The sequence below is a fragment of the Bos javanicus genome, chromosome 12 (genome assembly GCF_032452875.1).
Source record: "Bos javanicus breed banteng chromosome 12, ARS-OSU_banteng_1.0, whole genome shotgun sequence".
NCBI lineage: Eukaryota > Metazoa > Chordata > Mammalia > Artiodactyla > Bovidae > Bos > Bos javanicus.
Genome location: NC_083879.1, coordinates 87,113,676 through 87,123,499, shown reverse-complemented (window position 1 = coordinate 87,123,499; position 9,824 = coordinate 87,113,676). Strand labels below are relative to the sequence as shown.

At 57.0% G+C, this 9,824-nt stretch overlaps 1 protein-coding gene across 5 annotated transcripts; it reads left to right on the top strand.

Annotated features, from left to right (window-relative positions):
- Window positions 1-3,931: 3,931 nt before the first annotated feature.
- ATP4B (ATPase H+/K+ transporting subunit beta) lies at window positions 3,932-8,918 on the top strand. 5 transcript variants are annotated; one of them, XM_061435463.1, is made up of 7 exons: window positions 3,932-4,216; window positions 4,606-4,734; window positions 5,619-5,732; window positions 5,849-6,033; window positions 6,746-6,802; window positions 7,843-7,941; window positions 8,360-8,918. In XM_061435463.1, the coding sequence occupies exons 1-7, from the start codon at window positions 4,105-4,107 to the stop codon at window positions 8,519-8,521; spliced, it is 858 nt and encodes a 285-aa protein (XP_061291447.1). In that variant the 5' UTR covers window positions 3,932-4,104; the 3' UTR covers window positions 8,522-8,918. The 5 variants fall into 5 exon arrangements, with proteins under 5 accessions (XP_061291447.1, XP_061291448.1, XP_061291449.1 ...); XM_061435464.1 differs by having other exon boundaries at window positions 3,938-4,216; window positions 5,834-6,033; window positions 8,273-8,452; XM_061435465.1 differs by lacking the exon at window positions 8,360-8,918 and adding an exon at window positions 8,206-8,292 and having other exon boundaries at window positions 3,939-4,216; window positions 5,834-6,033.
- Window positions 8,919-9,824: the final 906 nt, after the last annotated feature.

The following is a 9,824-nucleotide window of genomic DNA, read 5'->3' as shown; positions in this document are numbered from 1 at the left end:
CCCCAGCACCACATGGTGCCTTTTTATAGACAGCCACCGCCTTCCCACCCTGACACTGTCCCGAACCTGGATAACCACTCAGCTGTCCATTTCCATAAAGCTGTCATTTCAAGAATGTTGTATGTTGCAGTCCATGGGGTCACAAAGAGTCAGACACAACTCAGCAGCTGGCAAACAACTCCACGTAAGTGGAGTCGCACATTATATACTTTTGGGGACTGGCTCTTTTCACTCAGTGTGACTCCCTGGAGGCAAGCAGGTGGCTTGCCTACCCGCGCCTGCAGGACTGCTGAGTCCTACAGGTCACTCCACGGTGTGAGTGGACCGTGGCTGGTTTAATCATTCACTTGTTGAAGGACATCTAGGTTGAGTCCAGTTTGGGCTATTGTAAATAAAGCTGCCATAAACATCCAGATACCCATGCAGACATGAAATCTCACTTCTCGGGATTAATGCCGAGAGCATTGCTGGGTCGCATGCACTTGCATATTTGCCTGTTTAATTTTTTAAGAAACTGGCAAACTTCTCCCCAGATGGAGCAGGATGAGATGGTTGGATAACATCACCAACACAATGGAGTAAGTTTGAGTAAACTCTGAGAGATAGTGAAGGACAGGGAAGCCTGGTGTGCTGAAGTCCAGAGGGTCGCAGAGAGTCGGACATGACTTAGCGACTGAACAACATATGCTATTTTCCACTCCCACCAGCAACATGTGAGTGACCCAGTTTCTCAGCATCCTCACCAGCACTGGGAGTTGTCACTATTTTTCATTTCAGCTCTTGTGATAGGTGGTACCCACTGTGGTTTTAATTTGCATTTCCTCACTGGCCAGTTATGTCGAACATTTATCCAAGTGTTTATTTCCCCCTACAAATCCTCTTTGGTGAAACGTCTCTTCACATCTTTTGACCACATTCTAACTGGACCACTTGCTTTGCTGCTGCTGTATTTGAAGTCCAGTTTTTCAGTTTTTTTCTTATAGATGGTGATTTTAGTGTCAAGGCTAAAAACTCTCTGTCTTAACCCTAGTTCTTAAAGATTTTCTCACATTTTTTTCTAAAAGTTTTATACTTTTACATGTAAATCCATGACCATTTTGAGTTAATTTTTTTGCAAGCTGTGATCTGGATCAGGGTTATTGGACATTCAGTTGCTCAGGCTCCATGTGTTAAAAAGGTCGTCTTTGCTTCAGTGATCTTCTTTGGCCCTGTTGTCAAAATCTGTGGGCGCACGTGTGTGAATCTGCTTCTGAGTTCTCTGTTGTGTCTGTTGGCCTCTGTCCCTCTGTCCCTCACTGTCTTGATGGTGTGTTTATATCTGCCCTTGCGGCCTTGAGGTTGTGTAGACCAAGTCTTCCTACCTTATTTTTCATTTTTAAAATATTTTCTAAAGAAGTAAGTATTTCAAATAAAGAATAAAATATTTAACCTTTCTAGTTCCTTGGCCTTTCTGAATAAATTTTAGAGTAGCCTTATCCCTAGACACCAAAAATAGATCTTGCTTGGATGTTGATAGAAATTGTGTTAAAAGAGCATATCAGTTTGGGGAGTATGGACATCTGCGTAGAGTCTTCCAACCTGTGAGCACACTATGCATCTCCATTTACGTAGGTTTCTGTCTCATTGTCACTTTGTGGTCTTCAGTATAAAAGTCCTGTACATGGTTTGTTAGATTAACACCTAAGTAATTCCTTTTTATTTTAAGCAGTTGCTTTCTAGAGTTTCTTGTGTGTGTCTTTGATATCCAGAAGTTTGATTACAATGTGGCATGGGCTGGGGTGCCTTGTTAGCAGTTCTCTCAGCTTCTTGGATCTGAAGGCTCACTCCTCACCCTGCTTTCTTCTGTCCTGCAGGACCCCGATGACTCAGGCGTCAGTCTTTACCACGGCTGGGCACCGAGCTCTGCACAACTTTTTCTGGCTCTAGTTTCTCTCCATTTGTTCAAACCTGGAAACTTCTATTTTTTTTTTCTTCCATGTCACTGATTCTTTCCCCTTTCCCCTCCCCTCTGCTGAGGAACACATTCTTTGAGCTTTTTAGTCTGGCTTCTGTATTTTTTAATCTAAAATTTCCGTTTGGTTCTTCTGTGTATGTTTGGTTTCTTTCCTTAAACTTCCTACTTCTGTTTTCCCATTTGTTTCAAGCATGTTCACAGATGCTCACTGAAGTATTTTCATTGTGGCAGCTTCACAACCCGTCGATGATTCCAGCCTCTGTCACCGCAGTCTTGACACCTATTGACTCTCCTGTTTTGATTCCTTTTGAGATCTTCTCGGGTCTCGCTGTGATCAGTGATCATCCACTGGGCATCTTCCTCTCATCTAGCCCTTCAGTTTCTGCTGATTCCTCGGACCCCCCACCAGGGAGAGGGGTGGCTCCCGCTCCTTACGGCCCCCAGGTGGGAACCTGGGGTGAGCCCCACTTGGTCTGGCATGCACCCTTTTCGGGGGTCATCTGCTCAAGTGGTCCCACAGGCATGCTGGGCAGGAAGCTGCCCTCTCCCAGTGCCTACCCCCCAACCATGGACACGTGTCCCGAGAAGGTCGCTGTGATAACACGTGTGCAGCTCAGCACACATGTTCATGTTTGTGGGAATTCAGAGACTAAGTGTGAGGGTTCAGTCCCGAGACTAAGCCCCAGAGAGTCTGCACTGTCCGTGCCGCGGCGGCACGGAGTCTGCGTCTGCCAGTTGCTGCCCTGTGCCTCGAGCCTCCTCACCTGGAGTCCTGGCTCCATGGGCGTGGACAGTGAGACCGAAGCCCGAGGCCACACTCTGCGTTTCTACTGCCCTGAAGTTCCAAAGCCGTGACTGGGAACAGTGTGCAGGAAAGCGCCTAGGAGCCGCCCATTAAGAAACCCAAGAAATTATGAGTCCAAGCTAAAATGCTACAATTCCATGTGAATTTTTATCATTTTGCTGACAAACTCTAAATCACCCTAAAGAAAATGGCATAATGACTGGAGGTTTTTCATAATTCTTACCCTGGAAGAAACCTTCCGATTTGACCCTGTGTGTCCCTCAGAGTGAGTGTGACACTGGACAGTTGGACAGCTGGAGCTGTGGGCGATCCCTCTCAACCCAGCCAGTTCTGACGTGTCTGAGAAGGGGCCTGTGGCCCATCACCCCTGCCTGGTGTTGCCTCTTCTGCCTCATCGTGGAGGAAGGAGTCACATCCCCGGGCCATGTCTGCTCCCTGGGAAGCCAAGGTCACGGCCCCGGCTACATAGCCCGCCAAAGCTTCTTGGTTCTGACCACACACCACAGGGGTCAGCACTGGGGGGTGGTCCGGATACTCAGGCCCCCCGCAGGTCAGCTCACTCAGAAACTTGGGGCTGGGACCAGTGTCAGAGGCCGCCAAGGCTCCCCAGGTGACTCGGACGTGGCTCCGGGCGGCATGTCCGCTGCCCAGACATGGCTGTGGCCCTGCAGCCGCAGGCGAAGCCCCCGGGAGCTCCCGGCCCACTGGGCCCATCCGGGTCAGAACCTGCCTTTGAACAGCACGCCCGGGGCCTGGCGTCATTGAGTGAAAAGCATGTCTCGCTGAAGGGCGGTGGATCCCTCTGTGGCTCTTAGGGCAGCATGTAAGTGGTCACCCGAGCTGTGCTCGAGTGTCGGGACCCCTGAGCCCCCAGCCCGCCTCCCAGGGCGCCGGTGAGCTTGGCTGTCCCGCAGCAGCAGTGACAGAGACAGGAGTCCCCGGCTCCCACCCCTCCGGGACCCCCGCCGCCGCCTGCCACGACCTCAGGCTTCTGCCCCTTCAGCTCGAGCCTCTCGGCCATGGCTGGGTGCTGGGTCCAGGCCTGGCCTCGCCGACCTGCTCTCCTGCCAGCCCCTCCCAAGCACCTGCTGGTCTCCTTGCTTGCTTGTTATCAGAGCAGATAAAGTTCCCGCCAAGGGCACGCGCGAGGAGGGGCTGGCGGTGGTGGTGCGGGGGTGCTGCCCCGACACGCCTGGGGAGGCGGCAGAGGGCACCTTAACAGCAGGGCCGATAACGCCTGCCGGGGCCTCCCTGATCTGGGCGCCGAGTGCCCTTGGGCTCCGAGGAGGAGACCTTAAAAGCCGGTCGCGCGGCCTCCCTGCAGCCCTGGCAGCAGCGGTCAGCGATGGCGGCGCTGCAGGAGAAGAAGTCGTGCGGGCAGCGGATGGAGGAGTTCCGGCGCTACTGCTGGAACCCGGACACCGGGCAGATGCTGGGCCGCACGCTGTCCCGCTGGGGTCTGTGCGCGGGGCCCGGGAGAGGGCAGGGGCCGCCCCGCGGCTGCCAGGGACTGGCGGTCCCAGGGTCCAGACCAAGCCCCCCCAGCCTCCCGTCCCCGCCGGCAGACCCCAAAGGCCTGCCCAGGCCCTGACACCCCTGACCCCGGGTACTGGAGGGTGGAGGGCAGCTGAGGACGGGCCCCAGAGGCTCAGCCCTGGATTTCAGAGCAGTGGGTTTAAAGCTAGGTTCCCAAAACTGTAATTTTTAAGAAGACTTTTAAGTGAAGGGGCACAGGGTTTTTGGGGTGAGCATGTTCTGGAGCAGGTGGAGTGCCCACCTGAGAGGTGAGGCGGTGAGCGCGCCCATGCTCCTGGCGACCGAGCCCCTGACCCGCCTCTGCCTGCAGTGTGGATCAGCCTCTACTACGTGGCCTTCTACGTGGTCATGACAGGCATCTTCGCCCTCTGCATCTATGTGCTTATGTGCACCATCGACCCCTACACGCCCGACTACCAGGACCAGCTCAAGTCGCCAGGTAACCGGCGGAGGGCCCCGCTCCGCCAGCCCCCTGGCACCAGGGGACTAGGAGGTAGGGGGTGGGCATCCAGCTCCAAGGCTACTCTCCCAGGGGACCCTCGCCTCCTCGCCGGCAGGAGGCCAGCAGACCCAGGGCTGGAGTCTTGTCTAAGGGGGGGCGGCCGCTCCCCATGTGGAGTCGCTGCCCAAACAAGGGGAAGCGCTGGGGAGACGCGCGGGCCGAGGTCAGGCGGGCAGCCCCTCTGAAGCCTAGGGTTGGCACCTGGACCAAGACCTCCGCACGCAGCCCGCTGACCGGGCTGAGAGCAGACAGCAAAACAGAGAGAGGCGGGAAGGGTGCTAAAGGAAGCTCGGCTTTTCCAGCCCAGCGACTCAGTGTTTGCCAACCCTGCGTCCTCAGTGCTTTCTGAGGAAAATAACCCAAGACCACCCAAGAGCAGTGCTGGGCTGTGCCTGGAGGCGGCGCGCCCGCCGCCCTGAGCATCGTCCACAAATCCTCGTGACAGCTGGGGTCAATCTTTACAACCAACAAACAGATCAAACGTGGAGGATCTCAATGCAATCTCAGAACAGGATGTAGTAGACTACACGCTTGAAACCACACCCTGATAGAGTTTGTCTCAAACCCGCAGGCTGGCAGGCAGGGTGAGGGGCGGGCCTCTTGCAGAGGGAGCCCGGGGGCCTAACCAGGCCTCGTGCACCTGAGCGGCCCCTGGCTACTGTGCAGTGTCCCAGGCCTTCCTGGGCGCACCTAGGGAGGCCGGGGGCCTTCGAAGTCCTGGCCCCAGTATCCTGGGCGCTGCCCCCCCCCAGGGAAGGCCAGCAGCACAGCACGCAGCCTAAACATGCAGCCAGACCCCAGGCACTGCGTCCTCTCTCCAGGGGTGACCTTGAGGCCGGACACCTACGGGGACAAAGGCCTGGACATCTCCTACAACGTGTCAGACAACAGGACCTGGACAGGGCTCACACAGGCCTTGCGGCACTTTCTGGCAGGTAAGGGGTGACCCGGGCCCTGGTCTCCATTCTCCTTTCTTAAGGAGCTGGGTGGGGGGCAGGCTGCTGCTCGGACAGGACCACAGGTGCATCCCCCCCAGGCTACTCGCCTGCAGCCCAGGAGGACAACATCAACTGCACGTCCGAGAGGTACTTCTTCCAGGAGCGCTTCCTGGCCCCGAACCACACCAAGTTCTCCTGCAAGTTCACAGCGGACATGCTGCAGAATTGCTCTGGCCAGCCTGACCCCACCTTCGGTTTTGCAGAGGGAAAGCCGTGCTTCATTATCAAGATGAACAGGGTGAGTGTGGGGTCAGAAGGGAGAAGGGCCCCCACCCTCTGCCCCTCCAGCCCCTGGGCTGGCTGGGGAGCCTGCAGCCCCTCACCCGGAAGTAGCCATCCGGACTCGCCACCTGCTTGACTGGAGAGCCGCAGAGCCCAGGGCAGTCCTGTGCGCAGGACGGCTGGGAAAAGCCAGGCGGTCAGCATGGGGAGGGCACCTGGGAACCCGCCGGGGCCAGGCGCTGAGGGACAGACCGAGAGGACTCGGCAAACCTCTGGAGGCCGCCCACGATGGACAGGAACCCAGGGGGCGCGCGACCTGGCAGGGGTGACACTGTTCACTTTCCTCTCCGAGAGGCGGCGGAGGCCATAGACCTGCGCTCTGCGCTCAGCCTGGTCCAGCCGGGGGCTGTTCCCTGGCGGGCACGCAGAGCAGGAAGGCTGGGGTCCCTGTGAGTGAGGCGGGTGCTACCCTGGGCCCTGGGCACCAGCTGGGGGACCCAGGGGCCAGGGCTTTCAGAGGCGGAGCCAGGCGGGGTGGGGAGGCACAGAGCGGGCACTGCACAGGGGCGGGAGGCGGATGCCGCGGCGTGGGCTCTGCTGCCGCCCAGCTCTGCCACACGGCAGCCAAGACCGCAGGCTTGGAGCATGAGGGGGCACACCTGCCGAGTCCTCAGAGCAGGACCCCCAGGCCCTCCCCGCCCCCTGCACTCACAGCTGCTCCCTTGCAGATCGTCAAGTTTCTCCCCGGCAACAGCACGGCCCCCAGGGTGGACTGTGCCTTCCTGGTGAGTGACCCACGGGCCATGGCCGTCCTGTTTGGGCTGGGAACCCCTCGGGAAACCCTGATCAGGTTTCCCCTACAAACGTCTCAAGGGTCGCCTAATAAACCAGGTCACGGATGGCAGGAAGCTTCACGCTAAGTGGTTTTTATCACAGGGATGAAAACCCAGTAAGAAAAACAGCACTTTGTTTTGCTTCAAAAAAGCATCTGAGACAGCGTATCCCCAACACACTTCAGGATGTCTGTGGCAGTTTGGAAAACCCAACTCACCTCTACCACACTCTTTTGTCCTTTTGTTTGCTTATTGACAAAACGATGCTGACTAACACCAGCACCGTTGATTAACAGTGTGAGTTTACACACTGCCAAGAATTGCCATTAATTTAGTCCAGTTTTTCTCAAAATGCGTTTTTAAGTACCACATGGATAAAACTAAACTTGTCTTCACTGAGTACTTTCTAAAGTTTGCTTTCTCAGTTATGCCTGGGCCCAGGCTCTTTGCCGCCTGCAGGCACACCCCACCAGGGCGACAGCACACACCTTGGTGCGGCCCCCCAGGCCATGGGGTGCGTCCTGCCCCAGCTTCCCGTTTCCAGCTTCCCTGACCGCACACGTGTAGGCTGACTTGAGATTTTAACAGACACCAAAGTGCTCCTTCCTGCTCTCGGACGGGCTTGGGCTCCGTCGGGCCGTGTGCCAACCCTGACGGACGACGAGGGCAGCCCCGGCGGCAGGCGGGCCCCAGCCTCGCGGGCTGCCAGCCCCACACACTTGGCCCTGGCTCCTCTTTTACCCTGAGAGAGTTTAATCTGAAAGGTACGACTTCGGTAAGTCACCAGGGTCTCATGAACTAACAAGTTACACCATGAGTGGATTCCTGGTTGATGATACAGACTAGATCTGGCTCATGCCAACTGCCCGTGCGGTCACCTGCTTTGCACCCGTGCACACATGCAGACACACACACAGCGCATGCACGGAGACACACGCGCGTGCGTCCGCCCGGCCCGGCCCGGCCTTTCTCGCACAGCTTCTCACCCGCAGGACCAGCACCGGGACGCCCCGGCTCTGCAGGTGGAGTACTTCCCGCCCAACGGCTCCTACAGCCTGCACTACTTCCCCTACTACGGGAAGAAGGCCCAGGTACGTGGGCCCCAGGGCCCGACCGCAGCCGCCGCCCGCGAAGGGACGGCCGGAGACGCTTGCCTGTGAAAGGAAGCCAGACTGTACTTAGCCCATGCTAACCGCTTAACCTCCTGGGGTCTCCCAAGCCCACGTTCTCACCCAAAATTGACATCAAATCCTATTTTTACCTTCCACGGGCCTCCTTAGACAACTGCATATCCACTTAAAATTATTTTTCCCAAAGCTCTTGCTTTATCCTCTGTGTCGGTCAATTTTTATCAGGTGTAGTTTGACGTTGGATTGGTCACGGGTCCGTCCCTCTGGGCCGGGTCTCCTCATTTCCAAGCAGGAGACGTCTGTAACTCAGTGAGAGCTCCGCCTCTGAGCTGAGCACCCAGCCGCCCTCTCACGAGGACCCTAACCGGCGTCTCTTCAGCCCCACTACAGCAACCCGCTGGTGGCCGCAAAGCTCCTCAACGTCCCCAAGAACAAGGAGGTGGTCGTCGTGTGCAAGATCCTGGCGGAGCACGTGACCTTCGACAACCCCCACGACCCCTACGAGGGGAAGGTGGAGTTCAAGCTGACAATCCAGAAGTAGTGGGGCCCAGGCTGGCCCCCAGGCACAGGACGACCCCAGCGCCTCGTCCAGCGGGACCCGGCACCCGGGCGGCGCGGCACCAGACAGCCCCACTCCAAGCTCGCACCGTCAAGATCCCATCGGACCTCTTACCTTTCAGGCAGATTTGTAGCTTCGAAAAACAGGCTCACACGGGGACCGTAAGATGTGGGAGGACACAGCTCGGCCACGCGGACCGCACCATCCTCGCTATAACTTACTGTTCCTACACGTGACTATGAACACCAGAAACCTGACTTAGGACTTCAGGCATTCTGGACTCTGTAAAGTCCTAAACTGTAAAAATCAAGTTTACTAAACTTCACTCTTAACCTGCGTAAGAGTCATGTCTTTCCTGATGATGGGGAGGAGTTAACTAAAAAAATGGAATGAATTAAAATTTAGTTAGTTAACTTTAAAAGACTTAACTAAAATTAACTAAAAAATTCTCCTTCTATAACACTTTCGACTGCAAGTCGGCTAAGTTATGAAGCAGCGTGGGAGGGGCTGCCCCAACGACACGGCCAGGACGCAGGGTGTGGCCATGTGGTGGAGCCTGGACCCCAGAGGTGGCCTTCCTCCCAGCACAGTCTCCCCTCCAACCTCCAGGGCGGGGGTCTCCAGCCCCAGCCTGTTCAGAAGATCCCAAACCAGAACATTCTGTCCCAACGACATACCTGCTATTATTATCTGTCACCCAGAGCCTCCAGAGGAAGCCCCATGGAGCCAGGGGACAGGGGCCCTGGGCTGGGGACGTCCTCCCTGCTGACCCCTCGGCAGCAACTCTGAGCCACCTGGGAAATGTCAGGTCAGGGTCCAGGCCATCCTGGGGATGCCACGACACATGGGAGGTCAGAGGTCAGGGGTATAGTTACCCCGGAAATGACTCCAAGGTCTCGATGGGGCCCGTGGTGTCCATGCACAGTAGGCAGCCTGCCCAGGTTCCCCCTACAGACCCTGGAACGTGGGGCTGCTGACCCAGTTCAGGGGGGGAATCAGTCCAGCTGCTGAGGGGCTGTCCCTGCCGGGTGTGGGGAGGGGAGTACACGCTCTCAGACCTAGCTCCAGCTGGCCACAAGGCGCCCATGGACAGGAGGGCTGGACCTGCCCATCAAGTTGCTGCTGAATACACAGGCTGATCAGCCCCTAGGGTAGGGGCGGCCAGGCTCTGGGGTCAGAGGTCAGAGGCCTGGGTTCAAGTCTGGATGCTTCTCCTGCCAGGCCTCGCACCAAGGTCACCGATGCCTCAGGTGACCACCGGGGACTGGCAGGAGCTTGTGGACAC

What these genes read in the sequence shown, in the direction of transcription:
- ATP4B (XM_061435461.1), top strand. Translation starts at nt 4,105, where the DNA reads ATGGCGGCGCTGCAGGAGAAGAAGTCGTGCGGGCAGCGGATGGAGGAG. An exon ending in GGGTGGACTGTGCCTTCCTG is followed by an intron (nt 6,803 to 7,842) that starts GTGAGTGACCCA and finishes TCTCACCCGCAG; the next exon opens with GACCAGCACCGGGACGCCCC. An exon ending in ACTACGGGAAGAAGGCCCAG is followed by an intron (nt 7,942 to 8,359) that starts GTACGTGGGCCC and finishes GCGTCTCTTCAG; the next exon opens with CCCCACTACAGCAACCCGCT.